The following is a 20,539-nucleotide window of genomic DNA, read 5'->3' as shown; positions in this document are numbered from 1 at the left end:
GATCTACATCGTTAGTGACTACATCGTGAAAACGATATTGCAGTTTATTATTACTGAAAAGTGCGGAAAATTACTTCCAGCCTCCTTAAACTGTGTGATATTCATTTGGATGAGAATACAATGATAATTTCATTAAATACTTAAAATCCAAATTAGCAACTTATAAGTTCTTGTTGTTGTCTACAGGGATCATTATCCGCCCATATTAAAGAGAGCGGAGTTCTTCCTGAAGGTGAATCACAATGGTACACAAATCAAATGCTGCAAGGAATTAAATTTTTGCATTCACAGAACGTAACTCACCGAGATATAAAAGGTACGTTTCGTAAATTAGGTAACGAGAATTAAGTGTGCTTTTTTTTGGATTAGAAAACAAATTAAGCGTGAATATAGATCATGTCAGTAATTTTATTATGGCAAAACAACTAGATTTTTCTTTTTATAGCTTCGCGACGTTACGAAAACCGAATTTTCTTTAAGAAATGACAAAAGGATGGTATTTAGTTATCGTTGCAATTACATTTAATGAATTTCTCACTCCTACATTAGGCGGCACTGAAGTTTCTACTGGAACGTTTAGTAATCCCTGACAATGCCTTCAACCTTTTCCTATCTGTTCTATTTTCTCCACTGTTCTCTTTCATAACCGACTATGTGGTTTAATATTGTTGCAACTGAGTAAAAGCTATTCCTGCTCCAAAACCTCTGCATTTGTTACTTTAGGACCAAATGTCCTTTTAGATGGAGAAGGAAATATAAAACTAGCAGACTTTGGGCTGTCAAAAATGGTTCAGGTACTGATAGTGTAATGCATGCAGAAGTTGCTAACAGATACAGTGCTAAATAGCTATCTTCTGCTTTTAAGATTATTCGTTCTCGATTTCACCTCATGGAATTCGAGAGCTTAAATTAGTCTAATTGTTAATTAGCACCTACCAAACCAGCGGACACTGCTTTTCGTACATTCTGATTGGCCCCTCAAACTCGGAATAGTGTTTGCTATTGACCTCCCAGCTCGCGAGAGTCGTAAGCAAAATGGTTTCTTGGTTTCCCGCCGTAACAGATCTAGAAAGTCGCTTACGGCAATTCGAAAATTTATTCTAAACTTGAACTGTCCTCGAACTTCATTGGGAATAATTTCGTATGACATTTGATAGGTAAATGAACATAATGTTTCAAGACAACCTCATTTTGACAGACATGCTTTTTACAAATTGTCAATTTTCCTATCTAATTTATAATGAAAAAAATTAATTTAGTTGCAGTAACTTTAACTTTGTTTGCATACCTTCACCTCTTTTATCGGTTTTGACTATTTTGAAAGTAGCTTTTATTGTATAACGCTTTCTAGAGATAACTGAATCCAAGAAGGGGATATCGATCACTGAAGCGTCATTTCTATATGTCACAATATAACGTCATCAATCAATGTTATGGACTCGGACTTTTGAAAGTACTAAATCCTCCATGTTTCATGGATCCTTTACATAAATTGCGTCTATTGTTATAGCTTTAACAGCGAGTTTGACAGGGCAAGAGCCACAAAAGCTCCTCTCCCCACTCGCACTCCGTGTTCAACAAGGTCGAAAAATAGTCCGGTGGGTTAAGGGTTAACAAAATAACCATTTTTCGTCCAACTTATTCTAGAAAGTTGGCAGTAAAACAAATTTGGTATCTTATTGCGGCACCCCGTACTCGATGGCACCAGAAATATTCTGGGGTGAAGGCTCACTGCGCGAAAAGCCAAATATTCGGGCCCGAATTCGCTCGAATACGGATCGGCGCACGCCGCGTATGCCGCAATGTTCTGACGTATTCGATTACGGCTGACTCGAAATACACCTGGAATATTCTAGAGGAATTCGGTCTGTTTTTCCGTATTCAAATTTAATACTCGTGAATGACTCGAAGTGTTCGATAAATCATACGGGCCACGTTTTGGTAGATTAATGTTGCATTAGATGTTCTTCGAAGATATAGCGATCATTTATGACTCGAACATTTTCGAATACTCTCAGTTGTTCGAGAGTTTGCGACTGGAACACGCGATGCACGACGCCACTTCTGACATGAACGTCTTCGAATACTAATGAATACGTCAAGTATGCTCTAATTTTCGAGAATCGCACGCTATGAATGTGAAAGTTACGTCACATTTTTCACAGCCAAAGATGTATTGCGTCGTCAAGAACGGGTTTTATGCAGGTAATATACGCTACCGCGTAGTTCATTCAGACAACACGCTAGTGTTCCGAAGCGTCCGACTTGAACACGAGCTCGAGACTCATGCAAATTTGAAACGTGTTCATGTTTGAATACTGAGGCATACGTGAGGTTTTAAGGTATTCTAAACGACACACTTTATTATGAGAAAGCAGAAGTTCGGAACCATCTGAGAAGCAGTCTAAAAAAACACTTACATTTTGTATGCAAACTTTAGAACTAGATGCTGCTATGTTACGAAAGAGAATTAGGGATGAATTAATGAATTGCTGCTTTGCATATTTAGAGCGGTTTTCAGTTGAGTGTCGTTTTCGTTTTGGTTTTACTGCAGTTCGAGATTAGCTGAGAAGTCTAATCAGTAAGTAATTGGTTTTGGTTTTGGTTTTGGTTTTACGACACTCAATTGAAAACCACTCTAACATCATTATTATTTGGTTCAACAATTGGAACCCTCTTAACATTACCATATACCTTTAGAGGTGTCTCACACAAAAGGGATGTAGTGCATCCGATTTAATCTGTAGACATTGTATGTAAACCCCATATCAAATTAAAACTTATAGAACTGGCTATCAAACTATACCAAGGACTTTCAAATAAAATGAATTGCCAAATTTTTCTAGACATTTTAGTGCTGGCGTTCAAATCATTATTATTATTATTATTATTATTATCACATTTTGAAAGCTACATGTACAAGTCAAAGTGAACTTTGTTTCTTGTTAATTTAATTTGTTTCTCAGTTTCTGGACACAAAACACTAAAAATATTGCCTGTGTGTTGCCATATTCAATCGCAGTAAAAAGTTACAGAACATTTCCAAAACAGGATTAAAGAATGGTGGAGTGATCATTTAAAAATCACTCTCAGAGAAAAAATATTTCAAAATAAAAATTAACAGACATGGATGATAAACTAGCTACTGTCCAAAATTTGAGGCAGACTCACTTTCACCTAGCTTTCAAAAAGTGATTTGGATGCTCGCACAGAGAAACCTGAAAAATTTGATAATTCATTTGATTTCCAAATTCTTGGTATACATGTACGTGTAGATTGATAGCCAGCTTTATTGGCTTTAATTAGACATGCTAAATGGCGTGGGTGCAAGACACTCTGAAAGATATAGGGTAACCTCAAGACAAAGAGCTGAAAATTCAAACCAAGACCTGAGATCAACACTAAGTGTTGACAGGATTGATGACCAAAAAGTTTTACAGTCACATTTGGAAAGCTACACTGTAAGCACCTGGGTTTCTAGTGCATGTAAAAACATACTTAAGATGCCTTTGAGAGAAGAGAGAGTTGTGTTGCACATTAATCAAGTTTACAGTGCAAACAAAGTATGAAAGGATGTGAGGGCCAGAGTTTGTGGGCTTAAAAACATTAAAAGCGATTCAAGCAACAATGTTCAAGGTTACAGATTATGTTTCATTTTGCACTGACAAAGGTAGGCAAGCTCTAGAAGCCTTTCATTTTTTGCTAGATATGGTGCAAACTTTTTATGCATTAATTAATCCAATCAAAATTTGAGTATCAAATTCAATATTGTTCTGAACTTTCAGCTCTTAACCTGAAATGAGTGGCTAACAGTCACTTTGAACAAACAGAATGAACTGATTAGATAACTTCATGTAGACATGCAAACAAATTCCTCCTAAGGCTAATAACCTAAATGAGTAATAAAACTCAATTTTCAATATTTACCTTTGGAAGGAATATGGTTAGTACAGTGGAACCTCGATTTAACGAGCCTCTATATAACGAGGTCCTCAGTATAACGAATGATTTTCATGGCCCCAGTAATAGTAGACTATACAGAAAAGAACCTTGATACAAAACCCTGTTATAGTGAACATACTTTGCCAATTCCTTGGCACTTCATGATATCAAAGTTTCACTGTAGTTTGACATTACTATAGCAAATTGTCTTGAAATTTGTAGTGGTCATCAATGAAACAGGGTTTACATGTACCTTAATATAATGTATATATAAAATAACAGATGACGAACTGATCAAATGTAGATTTGACTTGACATTTTATTACTATTTAGTTTTGTACTACACAACTTGTGTGCAGTACTCATCAGATAAAAATTGCTAAATGGGAATTTACATCATTACACTGATTTGAAATACACAAGCGACCATTGGAAATGTGATAGCTACAATAAGCGAATGCTTTTACAAAACAAAGGAAAGCTGGAAATTAGGAATAAACTCTGTTATTATTGAAATACAAGAGAAGATTTAAAATTTAAAATTTAACATTTTTCAGGAGGAATTTGTTTGCATGTCTACATGAAGTTATCTAATCAGTTCATTCTGTTTGTTCAGAGAGGCTAACTCAGGTTTACAAATAATACAGTACTTCTCCCAGAGGCGTAGGTTACATCGATTTGAAGCGGGCCTACATGGGGCAGCCTCCAAGTGACTTTGACAATAAATCAAAGTTCAAAGTCACTTGAAAGATTTTAAAGCAAGCTGCCCCATATAACCCCACTTCAAATCAATGTAACCTATGCCTCTGGGAGAAGTACCTTTGTAAACCTGAGTTAGCCTCTCTGAATAAATGGAATGAACTGATAACTTCATGTAGACATGCAAACAAATTCTTCCGGAAAAATGCTAAATTTTAACTTTTAAAGCTTCTGTTGTTATACAATAGCAACAGTGTTTATCTATAATTTCCAATTTTCCTTTTTTTTTGTAAAAGCGTTCACTTATTGTAGCTATCATATTTCCAACGGTTGCATGTGTATTTCAAATCAGTGTAATGATGTAAATTCGCATTTGGCAATTTTATTTCATGAGTGCTGCACACAAGCTGTGTACTACGAAACTAAATAGTAATAAAATGTCAAGTAGGATCTACAGTTCCTCAGTTCGTCATCTGTTATAATCACGCTCTAGTTTACTACTGAGCACTCTGAAAACAGATATACAAATCACCTTGTTTATATATAAAATATATAGAGACTGACTAGTGAAATAAAAGGGACTACTACAGATTTTGGTTCAGTACTTGTCTTTTCTTGTTCGTTTAGGCATACAACAACCTGACGGGCAATTTGTCGGGCGTTTTGATTATAAGCGCATTTGAAGCCCATTTCTGCCGCAGGGGGAAAGTATAATTGCTTCCTTCGAACATAAATCGACTTACATACTGAATCAGAAAGTAAACAAAATGAGAGAGGCAAACATTAGCTGCTGAAGTGATCGAGTTTTAAACGAGACTAAGGGTTTAAGGGCCTCAGTTTGATGCCACACTTTGTTAACCATGTTTGAGAGCGTTGTGTCAAAGTCTGCCACCAATTATTTTCCGTTTGCTTCACCCAAATACGAGGTTTTCCATCAAATTCGCCAGCCAGGCCGAATTGAAACGATACTAGGAGCTGAAATTCGGGTGATTAAGCGTCTCTGACTGCCGGTATTCATAGTTGACCGGAGGTATTACTATATAGTTGTTTGTTTTCCTCAGTTTTCATACTCTTGGATTTTTTAATTTCATCTTCCAGTCTTTCTTTCATCGCTTGATTAAACAATTGCTCCATGCAATTTATCGAGGCTTGATGATAAGCAATAGTATCCGAGAAATATTTGCATGGCCCAAACTGCAAAGGACGAAATCCTTGATGGTGTCGCACATCTGTCACTCCCAGCCTTTCCACTAATGTACCTATGTACACGTCTTCAAGCTTCAAAGGTTTCTTGGCATCAAACATTTCCACCATTTTCAGGACAAGGTCTGACGATAGCACGTAGCCTACGCCGCCACAAAAGTCAGGATATCTGGTTTTATTGTACTCTTCCACGTACACTGCATACTTTCCCTCACGGTGAGGTTTCCCATTGTACCTCACGTATCCGAGATACAGCTCAGTTTTAGGTGTGTCGGGGTTTCCTAGATAGTCCATTAGTCTGTAAGGATTGACAAAGACATCGTCGTATGTTTTCATTACAAACTGAAAGTCGCAATATTTTGCCGCCCATTCCAGACCCATTTGTGTCTTCAGTGTTAGATTTTGATAAGTGTCTCTCTGTGCTCCTCGTGCTAAGTCATTGTACATCAAGTTCTCAGCTTTTAAATATTCCTCCTGTGTACTGTCTTTCGCTTGACCGACAAGAAACATTGTTTTCCATCTTATGTTCATTGATGGATCGCTTGCCCATGTTTTCCGAATAACTTTTCTTCTATCAATATTGTCTGGAGCAGTTGCAACCAAAATCAGAAGGAATAATGTTTGGGTGCATCGTGTACGGGATGTTAAATAGGTTCGGTGTGGAAGAGTGACTTCTTTAGCTGTTGAGAATGGAACTTTTGCAGCCGGGCTAAATGACTCTTTCTTGATGGTGAGCGCAACTTCCTTTACAGCCGCCGGGCTAAACGACTGTTTGTTGATGGCGAGGGCAACGTTCTGTGGAGCATCTTGCGGTGTACCAGGTGAAATGCCGCGATGATACAAGTCGCTTTTCTGCAAAAAGGAAATGATGACTGACACGGTGAAAACGACGGAAATCAGCAATGCAATGAAAAGCCTTGAGTTTCGTACATGTGTCACCCGCGACAGCATTCTGACTTGCTATAACGTTTTGTAATAGATTACAAAGTTATATCTCAGCTTGAATTTCGCTGTTTTAAGGATCGTTTTGTCGCGAGTGCCTGGTTTTGAAGGTTCGCCACTGCGCGAAAAGCCAAATATTCGGGCCCGAATTCGCTCGAATACGGATCGGCGCACGCCGCGTATGCCACAATGTTCTGACGTATTCGATTACGGCTGACTCGAAATACACCTGGAACATTCTAGAAGAATCCGGTCTGTTTTTCCGTATTCAAATTTAATACTCGTGAATGACTCGAAGTGTTGGTTAAATCATACGGGCCACGTTTTGGTAGATTAATGTTGCATTAGATGTTCTTCGAAGATATAGCGATCATTTATGACTCGAACATTTTCGAATACTCTCAGTTGTTCGAGAGTTTGCGACTGGAACACGCGATGCACGACGCCACTTCTGACGTGAACGTCTTCGAATACTAATGAATACGTCAAGTATGCTCTAATTTTCGAGAATCGCACGCTATGAATACGAAAGTTATGTCACATTTTTCACAGCCAAAGATGTATTGCGTCGTCAAGAACGGGTTTTATGCAGGTAATATACGCTACCGCGTAGTTCATTCAGACAACACGCTAGTGTTCCGAAGCGTCCGACTGGAACACGAGACTCATGCAAGTATGAAACGTGTTCATGTTTGAATACTGAGGCATACGTGAGGTTTTAAGGTATTCTAAGCAACACACTTCAAGCAGATACAATATAAGATACATTTGCTATCCTTGAGGAACAGGGGGTAAGTCAATATCAAAACGATGAAATCGTTGTCTTGTCGATGTTCTGTTTCTGGCTGGAAGAAATGACCGCCCGGCAGCAAATATGGATCCATCTTCTCTGGTATTTCTAACAAGACGGTGCAAACGGTATGGGTTCTTTGTTAGGTCATCACAATCTTCATCGTCACTTCCACAGCCTGATGGTGGTTCATCAAAAGATGGCAACAAGTCCATTGAGAACTTTTCATTCAGAGTATGGTAAAAGAAGGGAAGATCTGGGTCCATACGTTTTGTAAATTCCCTTAAAGCGTAGAATTAAAGAAGGGTCATTAAAAGCTTTCCCTACATCAATGTGTAGTCACTGATATGGTTGCCAGACATTGCTTTTAATTTCAAAATTCCCTGACTTTTTCCCTGAAAACACTAAAATTTTCTTGACCAGAAAAATACAAAATGTCAGGTCTAGTTTCTATCAGCCTTTAGTGGTAATTTAAATAAGCCATGTTAAATTATTTCAATAGATCAATTACGATATATTAAAATTCAGCCTAAAGCAATAGACCTCAGTACGAGGCTCTGGGAAATGAATACATAGTTTGGGGGTTTTATTCCCTAGAGCTTCGTACTGGGGTCTATTATTTTAGGCTGAATTTTGATATATCGAGATTGGGCTATTTTCAAAACATCAACTTCCCCTGAATCGAAATAAAAATTCCCCAGCTTTTTCCTGGCCTTGAAGAATACTTAATTCCTTGACTGAATAATCCATGATGCACAAAATTAGTCTTTTTGAAACAGTAGTTAATTTTGAGGCACAAATTCAGAACATTTCTTCCCAACCGTGAAACCCGGGTATGAGATAGAAGTGGCCACTATATTCACAGGATCCCACACATGTACATACCGTACAATCTTCCTCCACTTTAGCATGAAATCCTTGAGGGTGAAATATGGACCCAACCAAGTGTGGCACATACCATAAAAGCACTCAAGGTCATCAGTTTCCGATGCGCGGGGATTCTCCACATAACCAATTTCTTGATTTTGTGGACGACGAAACTCTTGACTTTCAATGTTGGTTGTCACTTCAATGATGGTTTCTCGAGAAAACCCTCTCAAACCCCCTATAGGCCTACAAATTCAAACCAGAGTAAACAATGTCAACTTCTTGTACTATGTGCTATAGTAGTAGTAACAATCTTTTATTAGGAAGCTCCATCACTAAAAGTGGTTTACATAGAGGTCCTAATACTAGATATATACTATATAATGATACAATTAAAATCTATAAATTAGAGCTAAAACCGAAATAAATAAATATTTACAACATATACACTACAGAGATTAATAAAAAATAATAATTAATTATAAAAAGCAGAAAAAAGACACTTCTTAAAAATTGGCAAACTTGCTGAGTTTCTTACAGTTCTGTCTAACTCATTGAAGTCTTTGAAACAGTGGTACCGTGAACGTTGTTTTCCCCAATTGTATTGGATTTTGGGGAGCTTTATAGTATCTTTATTGCGAGAGTTGTAGGAGTGCATATCACTCTTTCTTACAATGTCTAAGGATTGATTGAGTTGGCCATTAGTACACTTGTATGCATATATACATCGATGACATTTCCTACGTTCTTCGAGATTCAGCCATCTCAAGACTGTTAATGCATCAGTGGATGAGGATTGAAGTGATCTATCTAATATCAACTTAGCTGCGTTGTTTTGCAGAATTTGCAATTCTTTCATTAGTGAGGCATTGTCCTTGTCACCCCAGACTAAATCAGCATAATCAAAAATAGGTAGCACTAAACTGTTATAAAAACGTAACCGGGCATTATAAGGTAAATAATACTTAATCCTACGTAAAAGACCAAGGTTCTTATTAACCATAGATGAAATATACTCAACATGGTCGGACCATGTAAAAGTTGAGGACAATATAACTCCCAAATATTTAAAACTAGTTACAGAATTTACATCAGTGTCAAAAATAGATAATGAGAAAGAGGAAATACCAGCAAGTTTCCTATTACTGCCTATAATCATGGATTTTGTCTTAGTAAGATTCAAAGTTAGCTTATTCCCATGTAGCCACTGAGCAACTTTCAAGAGATCATCATTCAGTGCCTCTTCTAACAGGTGTGGCTCCTTAGCAAAGTAGTACGGACCGTGTCATCAGCATACAAAGTCACCTTGCAATTCTTTATAGCCAGAGGAAGATCATTAATATAAACCAAGAAGAGAAGCGGTCCCAGAATACTCCCCTGTGGCACCCCAAAGGTCATCGGGAGAGGGTCAGACACAGCATCACCACAGGCAGTCCGCTGTTTACGATGACTCAGGTAAGACTTGAACCACTGTAGGGTACTGGGCGAGACACCGATAGCCGACAACTTAGACAGCAAGATGTTATGGTCAACGGTATCGAATGCCTTGGTCAAATCTAAGAACACTGCACCACACAGATCTCCACTCTCCATATGCAATAGGACCTCATCTGCAAAACTGGTGAGAGCTGAAGTTGTAGACAGCTTGGGACGGAAGCCAAATTGTTCGCTTGAAATGAGGTTATTTGAATTTAGAAAGTCATAGAATTGAGAATGGACGACTTTTTCCAGTATTTTACTCATTGTTGGCAGAATAGAAATTGGGCGATAATTTGACGCATTGGTCCTATCTCCAGTTTTGAAAAGTGCAGCCACTTTCGAGCATTTCCATATTTCAGGAAAATTGCCAGTGCGAATAGAGAGATTCAGTAACTTGGTGATCGAGGGACAAATAGCACGCGCACCACACTTTAAAAGTGTCGCACTGATGTTGTCCAAGCCAATAGCTTTATTTGTCTTTAGAGAAAGCAGATGCTTGAGTACTGTTTCCTCATCAACTTCGTAGAGCGAGAAAGACTGTAATTTCGTGGCCGATCTGACTGGGAACATAGCAGCAGCTGATATTTTATTTGCAAGACTTCTGCCAATGGATGCGAAATAACAGTTGAGCACGGATGCAATAGAGGCTGGAGTGGTGTGTTCAACACCATCAACCACGATACATTGTGGGCTCGAGGATTTTGTCTTACGCGAAGACACCTCATTCATCGCCTGCCAGATCTTCCCTGAATCCCCTTTTGCCTCTAGAATCAAGTCACAATAATACCTGGATTTTGCTGCCTTGACTTCGCGATTGACCCTATTTCCTAGCTTCCTATAGCAAGCCCAGTGAAAAACAGTCTTGGTTTTTACAGCTTTACGATGGTGAAAATCACGATCCTTCATTGCCTCGCTGATTTTATCATTCAACCACGGCAACGGAACACATCGTATTCTTGGCCTTTTTACAGGCGCATGCAGGTCAGCTATTTCAGAGAACAATTGATTCCAAATAAACACGGCGTCGTCGATGTCTTCCTCGTTTTCAATAACGTGCCATGGAACGCTATTGAACATTCATTTCCATGGATGAGGCAGCAAATTGCAATGAAGGCATAGTTAAATGAAGATTCTCTTCCTGTAAAAAGTCAACGGTCAAAACACAAATTATGGAAAGGGTTTGTGATGATTTTCATTCACATGGTTACATTTTCTTAAACATGTTTGCAATGCTGTTCATGCCACATTCTTGTTGTACTTTATCTACACAGATCTTTCAAAGATTTGCTTTCCCCTTTAACCTGCAGCCCTCTGTTGGAGTAAACTGCATATTACAGGGATATGTCAAGAATAGTTTATGAGCATAAATTTACTTGTTTATGTCAAGTGTGGACAGATCAGAATTGTCCTGATGCCAAGGAATCCACTCATCAAGGATGTAATTGAGCATCTGATAGTTCTGCCTGCATCTTTGTAGTTGACTTAGGCCACGCCCATCAGATGCTTCATGCCATAAAGCAACCGTCTCAACGTATTCTGCTTCTGCAAGGTAGTGGTTGTCTTTGAAAAATTTGGCCACATGAAAAGAGAGCAATTTCTCAGCATCTGGTACTGACTGCTTGTGTGAACCAACCAATGCTGCATGGGTGAGTCCCGTCATGGGGTTGCGCATGGCTTCATCAAACCTTTCATAAATGAGCTCACTGTTGTTGCCATCCCTGGTGTGCTTAGCTATTCTCTTTAGTAGGTGGTTGTGGTCTGCTCTTTCATGGTGAATGTCACCAGTGATTGGGTCCACCTCTGGCACATACACATACAGGCTGAAATCAACACCTTGATGTTTCCAGTGCTGGAAATCACATCTGAACTGGTATGTGGCCACCACAGATCTTAGTTTGTCAAGCAAACTTTCAGGTGTATCCTTTCTGAAGGGGTATGGTGCAGCCCATCAGGGACCAGTTTCCCTCTAACAAATGTAACTGCATCTTCCAAGCTCAACATCTGGTTGTTTCTCAGCTCATGCAGTTGAAAAATAACCTCATGTGGGATAGCTGAATTTGGACGGGTCACAACTGGAAGACCATTGGCATCAACTGCAATCAAATTTATTGAAACTTTGTATGATTACTTGAAATGAGTCTTACTAGTTCGTTTAGTGTTAATTTCAAGTGCCATTTTAATTGAAAAGATCATGAAATATAACCATTAAACAAACTATTGCAACTGCACTTGACAGAAAACAATGTCAATTGACTTTGAGGATCTTTAGACTGCCAATCATCCTACAGTTCAACCCCTATTAAACAGCCACCCTCGGGGAAATGGATAGTGGGCCATTAAAAGGGGTTGGCCACTTAATAGAGGTAAAAACAATAGAAAAGCCCTCATCGGGACTTGATTACTGGCCGCCTACTAGGGTGGCTGTTTAGTAAGTGGCCACTGAATAGGGGCTTGACTGTGGTACAAAAGTACTTGTACATTTAGAAACTATGATCTAAAATCCAGGTCACAGGACACCAAAACAAAATAGTGGTCAAATGTGGCCTACAGTGTTTAGGACAGATACTATACTGTTATTACCTCCTTGCAATTCAAGCATCGGCAACAAAGTTGTTTCACTCATCCTGCTGACACTGTCACGAGCATCATGAGCTAGCTGCTAAATGTGCAGGGGGCGGGTCTCACCCCTCCTCCTTAACTGCTCAAACTCACCATCAGTACTGGTACCTACAGATAGCAGAACAAAAAGATATTCAACACAAAGGAGCTTCAGCAACAATGTTTGTGAGCCATGGGCAGCAACCAGGAGAGGAAGGTTCCTACTTGGTGCCTGTTATTGACTTTTTGTCAACAATATCATCAAATTGTAGACGCTACAACAAGGGATGGTCTTTTAATCCAGGCATAAGAATATCCTTCCTTGAATTGGTCGGCAAGATTGACAAAACCCAAACTGGAACAGAACAGACATGCTTCGCCTATTCATATCTTTTTTGTTCATTATGTCAAAAAAGAGTACATACCAACAACTTTGAGATGTGCCTTGGTCATTTCAATTTTGATTTTCTTGGTGAGATCCCTCACTTCCTGGTCTCTAATCCCTTTATAAGGCACATACTGGATGGGAATGGCGTAAGGTTTGCAGATACGCTGCTCGTCAGCCACCATGAAAACAAGAATGTGTGTTGCGCAAATCCGCTTTTTCTTGAAGAGGTTTCGCAAGAATTGCAAGTAGCCAGGGGATTGTTTCAGCCACAGTCTCCAGTTAGGTGCTACTGGTGCTTGTGATTGTGAAGAATTCAAGTCAGCAATGAAAGTACTGATTTGCTCCTTGAAGAAGGTTGCCTGTTCCAACAGTGTCTGAAATTTTACAATGTCCCAATTAAGGCTTTTCAGAGTCTCAACTGTGGTGCTGGGGTTGTTGAACTTTGAACGAAAAGACTCTGCTTTTTGAAGACCACCATCAAGAAATGCAATGTCTTCCTCTAAGGCAGTAATCGGTGCTGCAAATGCAATAACTAAATCTTCCCTGCTGATGTTATTGTATTTAGTTATTGTTTCACAGCTGGATATTCTTGCTTCATACTCCCTCCGTATGTCTTGCAGCTTACCATCCAGCAAATCCACGTCACCATTCCACTCTCTTCGCAATGACTCCTGTAAGGCTGCTTTCACATCAGTCCCATCAGCCTTTATCCAAAACCGACCCTTGGGGTTGCATTTCACTAATTCTTTTACTGCTTCTATCTGAAAACCAAAACACAACATGAACCAAACTAAAGAGGTGCTTACTTGTTACGCAAACAACAACAACTTTACTTATTTACTCATACATTTACAATTTTACAAAAACTACTCTGGAGAAAATCGAAACAAAAATGTCCATAACACAACACAATCACAAATTGACTGGTATTCCTTTTTATGAATTTGTACAACTGGTGTTTGATTGTTCATCTATTTTCCAAATAGCATTCCTCTATAATTTTATTTGAAATGTAAGTTTGAAGTTTCTTGCTAAGATTAAATTTATACAGACAGGTTATTTCAATTTTCATTCAAAATAGAGTTTGCATCCACAAACCGAATAACTAAGACATTTTGAATGAATAATTTTAGATTTTCTTCCTACCTGGATTTCCGGCTTGGTGCTAAATGGTGACTTCCACATACTTTTATTCTGAGTTTGAGTACTTACACAGGGAACATTTACCCTTGCCTGAAATAAGAAGTATTATTATCTCTGTATTAAAAATTAACTTGTATCTATTTCCTATGAAAGGATACAAGGGTCATTTCTAATGAGTAATGCAATATAAAACTGGGACTTACTAACCTCGTGTTGAGAGCTACACACCTTTTTCAGTGAGGCCTATTTATATGTAGTCCCAACATAACTGTCCACTCAGAACTGTGTACAGTATTACTTTTCTCCTGATTAAACACATTTTCTAAGTAAACTTGAACGTCAATGAATAACTTTTAATTACCTTTCTTGGGTTACCTATGTCTTTTCTATCACAACCACTCCACATAGGCCCACGAAAGAGGCGCTTAAATTTGCCCCCACCGAACTCAGCATCCAAGGTGTCCTGCCACATCTTATAGTCGGGGGTTTCTCTTATCTAAAAGATATATTTAAATAACCTTATTCTCAGAAATAAAAACAAGAGAGGTGCTCTGATTGTTGTGCAAGAGCATCTGTGTAGCTATATACTGAATAAATGTAACAACAGCTTTGCCATGAAACTACATTATATTCAAGATATTTTCACATAAGCCATTAGTTACTACATAGAAACAAACACTTCCACAGACAGGGAGACTTGATGAGTTACCATTATGATAACCTGATCCAGGCATGACGATTTACACCTTCACTACCCTAATTTACCATGACCTTTTCAACAACCATTCATACAGATTATTGTACAAACCTGGGCAACATGTGTACAGCTGAAGAACTCTATGATGTACTGCAGCATCCCAAGGGGCATTCGGTTTAAATCCAAACTCGGCTTGCCTTCATCATTGTAGAGGCAGCTGCACCACTTGTAAACCAAATTGGGCTTGTCATTTCTTTGAAGCATTAGCATTGCTTCCAAGGACAGGGTTGCAAAATCTGCCGGATTGCTGTCAATTCCCACCTCTGTAGCTTGCTGAAGAAACCATTTGTTGAGCAGCATTCTTTGATCTTGTTCATGCAGGTGGGGGTGTAGAGCAACAATCAAATCTTTGAGGTGTTCTCGGAAAGAAATCTGTGTTAACAGTGTTAAAAGCAAATTATTTTTATCAATCACTCTACTGAAAGCCTTGAAAATCATGTCAACCAGTTGTGACCGTCCAAGGTGATCAATGGCATTTAACACATCAGAAGAGCTTTGCAGCTCTTTTTCTTCTTCATTAAGGACATTTTGCTCCCCTAGGTAGGAATCCACAGATAATCCATATTCGTCTTCTGCCTCATCAACACTTTTATAATGGCCTTTCATGTATACCACCACTCGTTGGCGGATTGATGATCCTAAAAAATATGAAGGGTAACAATTAGCACCTCAACAAACATGGAATACATAATAATTGTCATTCACAGACCAAAAAATCAGTGACACGCAAAGTGAAGTGAACTGAATAAATTATTTTTTATGTGCGACTACCAATTTAAAAGACATTATTTTTAGTCACTAATGAGTGATTGCATTTAGTGTCTTGTAACAACATTCCAAAGGCAAGACAACTAAGTGATATCAGACATAAAACTCCGCAAATTATCCCAAAAGGAAAACGTTCGATATTTCAGTATCAAACTTGAGGTATGGAAGTTATGGGTATTCAACCTTTATTTCTTAAGTGGACCTCCTCTTGTCAGCATACTATAAATTTGTGCTAGATTAAAGGATGCACCAACCCTCTCTGAGAAACTTTGTTCCAGCTGTCTGTTTGATGTACTCAGCAGCATCTTTCCAGTATTTTGACTTCGGATTTAGCGAAGGCCATTCACTTTTTGTTGGCTGCAAGTCTTTGTGTAAGGCAACAAACTGTACAAGTGCCACATCCTCTTTCCTCTGCCAAACAATCCTTTGCTTCTTCGAGTTAAATTTTAAAACTTTTGGCGAAGTATTAACTCCTTTAAGTCTTGTGACTAATCTTGGTTGTGGTACCTTTGTTTAAACAGAATTAATATTATTCTCAATGATGTAATATACAAAAATTTAATGCTTCGAAATCTTCAATTCTGCAAAATAAAAAAGCTTAAAATATACACCCCAAAAAATTTAAAAAATGTTGAAATTTAAAGATTAAGACTAAAGAATAAGGAAATCTGGGAAGAGAAAAACTGCACGAATAAACAATGTGACAAAACCTTCTGACCAGATGATTCTCTGGAGGGAAAATGCTTCACTGATAGGTTAAATCTCAAATTGTAAAATTAACCAAAAAATCATTTTACTAACCGGCTTTCCTGACGGAGAACTGCCGAAAAGAGACTTTCTTGAAGAACCAGTTGGAGTCCGTCTTTTTCTCAGCGGCTTGTTTGGTGTGTTCCCCGTTTCTACATGTAACCTCTTCCGATCCATATTAATAGACTCTGTTGATAAGAGGGCCGAAAAGAAAGATTTCCTTTCGTAAAAAACCTCACAGGCAAACCAGTCATCTTCAAATAACAAAGCTAAACTTATTTCCAATCGAGAAAAGTAATAAAATGGACGAAATGGCCCAAACATTGCGCCATTCAACGATTTATAACAATTATTTCCTCGAAAACTGCAACAGGAGAAGACAGCGCAATGGCCGCTTGGCGCCATATTTACGTAAATTTTGACCGTTTATTACTATGATTAAACCTGAGTACATTAGAATACATTTAAGCACATATTGCTTACTGAACTTTATACTAACAATTTTAAACTTCATTGCTCAAATGTATTCACAAACGTAACGTAAAAGCTGGTGTGTTCTGACCTTTGTTCCGCTTACATTGGAACAACAATGACCTCGTCACGGCATGTTGCACAAAAACATAGCCCTGAATGAAAGAATATAAACAATGATTATTGATCAAGAACGGTTGAAGCAGTAATTGAAAACGTAAAGAACACGTGGAAAACAAAAATACTCACCGAGAGGTCGAAACAAAGTCAAAAATTGGACACGAAACCAACGCTTTTTTACGCTCCAAACATCCGATTTGTCGACGTGGTCATCATGAAAACTATCAGATTGCACCAAAGCATCATGGGAAGTCCTTTCATCCCCCCCTGGGTTGAAGCAGTAATTGAAAACGTAAAGAACACATGGAAAACAAAAATACTCACCGAGAGGTCGAAACAAAGTCAAAAATTGGACACGAAACCAACGCTTTTTTACGCTCCAAACATCCGATTTGTCGACGTGGTCATCATGGAAAACGATCAGATTACACCAAAGCATCATGGGAAGTCCTTTCATCCCCCTTGCTTCAAGTGTTCTGTGGTGTTCGACTGGAACATGAGACTCATGCGAAGTATGAAACGTGTTCATGTTTGAATACTGAGGCATACGTGAGGTTTTAAGGTATTCTAAACGACACACTTCAAGTGTTCTGTGGTGTTCGACTGGAACACGAGACTCATGCGAAGTATGAAACGTGTTCATGTTTGAATACTGAGGCATACGTGAGGTTTTAAGGTATTCTAAACGACACACTTCAAGTGCTCTGTGGTGTTCGACTGGAACACGAGACTCATGTAAAGTATGAAACGTATTCGTGATTGAATACCGACGCCAACGTGAAGTACTGAGGACCCATACCAAAGCTTGTATATCCCCCAAACTGTGTTCAAACTGCCGAGTGTCACACACTTTTAAATTCCTTTGGATTCCTAACAAAACCCACCCAAAAGAAAGAAATTACCAGGACAATATGCATGTTATCCCAACAAAAAGGAAACAACTGCCGTTATGACATCTTCATTTCATTTCAAATAATACTTTATTAATACTGAAATAATAAAACTTATGTTACTTGTTCGTGTATGTTTATTTTCATCAAACTATGGAAGAATTTACATTGCCAAGACTCTATGTTATGAAAAAGTATAAGGAACCATCTGAGAAGTAAAACCTAAAAAAATACTATAACATTTTGTATCCATTTACTTCATATCTAGATGCTGCTTTGTTATGAAAAAGCATAACCATCTGCGAAGCAAAGTCTTTAAAAAACACTACAACATTTTTTTGCAAACTTTATAACTAGATGCTGCTGTGTTATGAAAAGGCATAATGAAGCATTTGAGATGCAAAGTCTAAAAAACCACTTCTATAACATTTTGCATGCAACTTTCTAACTAGATGCTGCTATATTATGAAAAAGCAGAAGTTCGGAACCATCTGAGAAGCAGTCTAAAAAAACACTTACATTTTGTATGCAAACTTTAGAACTAGATGCTGCTATGTTACGAAAGAGAATTAGGGATGAATTAATGAATTGCTGCTTTCCATATTTAGAGCGGTTTTCAGTTGAGTGTCGAAAGTAATTAGACAATTACTTTGGTTTTGGTTTTGGTTTTACTGCAGTTCGAGATTAGCTGAGAAGTCTAATCGGTAAGTAATTGGTTCTGGTTTTGGTTTTGGTTTTACGACACAATTGAAAACCACTCTAACATCATTATTATTTGGTTCAACAATTGGAACCCTCTTAACATTACCATATACCTTTAGAGGTGTCTCACACAAAAGGGATGTAGTGCATCCGATTTAATCCGTAGACATTGTATGTAAACCCCATATCAAATTAAAACTTATAGAGCTGGCTATCAAACTATACCAAGGACTTTCAAATAAAATGAATTGCCAAATTTTTCTAGACATTTTAGTGCTGGCGTTCAAATCATTATTATTATTATTATCACATTTTGAAAGCTGCATGTACAAGTCAAAGTGAACTTTGTTCCTTGTTAATTTAATTTGTTTCTCACTTTCTGGACACAAAACACTAAAAATATTGCCTGTGTGTTGCCATATTCAATCGCAGTAAAAAGTTACAGAACATTTCCAAAACAGGATTAAAGAATGGTGGAGCGATCATTCAAAAATCACTCTCAGAGAAAAAATATTTCAAAAATAAAAATTAACAGACATGGATGATAAACTAGCTACTGTCCAAAATTTGAGGCAGACTCACTTTGACTTAGCTTTCAAAAAGTGATTTGGATGCTCGCACAGAGAAACCCTGAAAAATTTGATAATTCATTTGATTTCCAAATTCTTGGTATACATGTACGTGTGGATTGATAGCCACCTTTATTGGCTTTAATTAGACATGCTAAATGGCGTGGGTGCAAGACACTCTGAAAGATATAGGGTAACCTCAAGACAAAGAGCTGAAAATTCAAACCAAGACCTGAGATCAACACTAAGTGTTGACAGGATTGATGACCAAAAAGTTTTACAGTCACATTTGGAAAGCTACACTGTAAGCACCTGGGTTTCTAGTGCATGTAAAAACATACTTAAGATGCCTTTGAGAGAAGAGAGAGTTGTGTTGCACATTAATCAAGTTTACAGTGCAAACAAAGTATGAAAGGATGTGAGGGCCAGAGTTTGTGGGCTTAAAAACATTAAAAGCGATTCAAGCAACAATGTTCAAGGTTACAGATTATGTTTCATTTTGCACTGACAAAGGTAGGCAAGCTCTAGAAGCCTTTCATTTTTTGCTAGATATGGTGCAAACTTTTTATGCATTAATTAATCCAATCAAAATTTGAGTATCAAATTCAATATTGTTCTGAACTTTCAGCTCTTAACCTGAAATGAGTGGCTAACAGTCACTTTGAACAAACAGAATGAACTGATTAGATAACTTCATGTAGACATGCAAACAAATTCCTCCTAAGGCTAATAACCTAAATGAGTAATAAAACTCAATTTTCAATATTTACCTTTGGAAGGAATATGGTTAGTACAGTGGAACCTCGATTTAACGAGCCTCTATATAACGAGGTCCTCAGTATAACGAATGATTTTCATGGCCCCAGTAATAGTAGACTATACAGAAAAGAACCTTGATACAAAACCCTGTTATAGTGAACATACTTTGCCAATTCCTTGGCACTTCATGATATCAAAGTTTCACTGTAGTTTGACATTACTATAGCAAATTGTCTTGAAATTTGTAGTGGTCATCAATGAAACAGGGTTTACATGTACCTTAATATAATGTATATATAAAATAACAGATGACGAACTGATCAAATGTAGATTTGACTTGACATTTTATTACTATTTAGTTTTGTACTACACAACTTGTGTGCAGTACTCATCAGATATAAATTGCCAAATGGGAATTTACATCATTACACTGATTTGAAATACACAAGCGACCATTGGAAATGTGATAGCTACAATAAGCGAATGCTTTTACAAAACAAAGGAAAGCTGGAAATTAGGAATAAACTCTGTTATTATTGAAATACAAGAGAAGATTTAAAATTTAAAATTTAACATTTTTCAGGAGGAATTTGTTTGCATGTCTACATGAAGTTATCTAATCAGTTCATTCTGTTTGTTCAGAGAGGCTAACTCAGGTTTACAAATAATAAAGTACTTCTCCCAGAGGCGTAGGTTACATCGATT

The 20,539-nt window shown here is 37.8% G+C and overlaps 4 protein-coding genes and 1 long non-coding RNA gene across 5 annotated transcripts in view; 1 reads left to right on the top strand and 4 right to left on the bottom strand.

Annotated features, from left to right (window-relative positions):
• Window positions 1-20,539, top strand: part of LOC149107693 (mitogen-activated protein kinase kinase kinase 2-like) — a 60,802-nt gene that overhangs the window by 23,048 nt on the left and 17,215 nt on the right. Inside the window, exon 4 of the mRNA XM_089295365.1 lies at window positions 187-316. Within this exon, the coding sequence (XP_089151491.1) occupies window positions 259-316 (58 nt within the window). The 5' untranslated portion in view covers window positions 187-258. The remainder of the gene's footprint in view (window positions 1-186; window positions 317-20,539) is intronic.
• Window positions 5,290-7,003, bottom strand: LOC149107699 (beta-1,3-galactosyltransferase 5-like). The gene has a single exon (XM_089295354.1). The coding sequence runs from the start codon at window positions 6,793-6,795 to the stop codon at window positions 5,656-5,658; it is 1,140 nt and encodes a 379-aa protein (XP_089151480.1). The 5' UTR covers window positions 6,796-7,003; the 3' UTR covers window positions 5,290-5,655.
• LOC149107698 (uncharacterized) lies at window positions 7,350-8,697 on the bottom strand (the record flags this gene model as incomplete). Its single annotated transcript, XM_089296072.1, has 2 exons — window positions 7,350-7,858; window positions 8,462-8,697. Coding segments are annotated over 2 exons (537 nt in total), but the record flags the coding sequence as incomplete, so codon positions are not given.
• LOC149107697 (uncharacterized) lies at window positions 8,695-9,714 on the bottom strand. The gene has a single exon (XM_089295358.1). It carries the CDS (start codon window positions 9,600-9,602, stop codon window positions 8,919-8,921), a length of 684 nt encoding a protein of 227 aa, XP_089151484.1. The 5' UTR covers window positions 9,603-9,714; the 3' UTR covers window positions 8,695-8,918.
• LOC149107696 (uncharacterized) lies at window positions 16,252-17,122 on the bottom strand. Its single transcript, XR_016208956.1, has 3 exons — window positions 17,044-17,122; window positions 16,886-16,949; window positions 16,252-16,511 (listed from the first exon to the last, which is right to left on the bottom strand). It is a non-coding gene; the product is annotated as an uncharacterized LOC149107696 (long non-coding RNA).

This window comes from Orbicella faveolata, unplaced genomic scaffold (genome assembly GCF_042242905.1).
Source record: "Orbicella faveolata isolate gen_17 unplaced genomic scaffold, um_ofav_v1 contig_26, whole genome shotgun sequence".
In the NCBI taxonomy this organism is placed as follows: domain Eukaryota; kingdom Metazoa; phylum Cnidaria; class Anthozoa; order Scleractinia; family Merulinidae; genus Orbicella; species Orbicella faveolata.
This window is presented reverse-complemented; position numbering and strand designations above follow the sequence as displayed.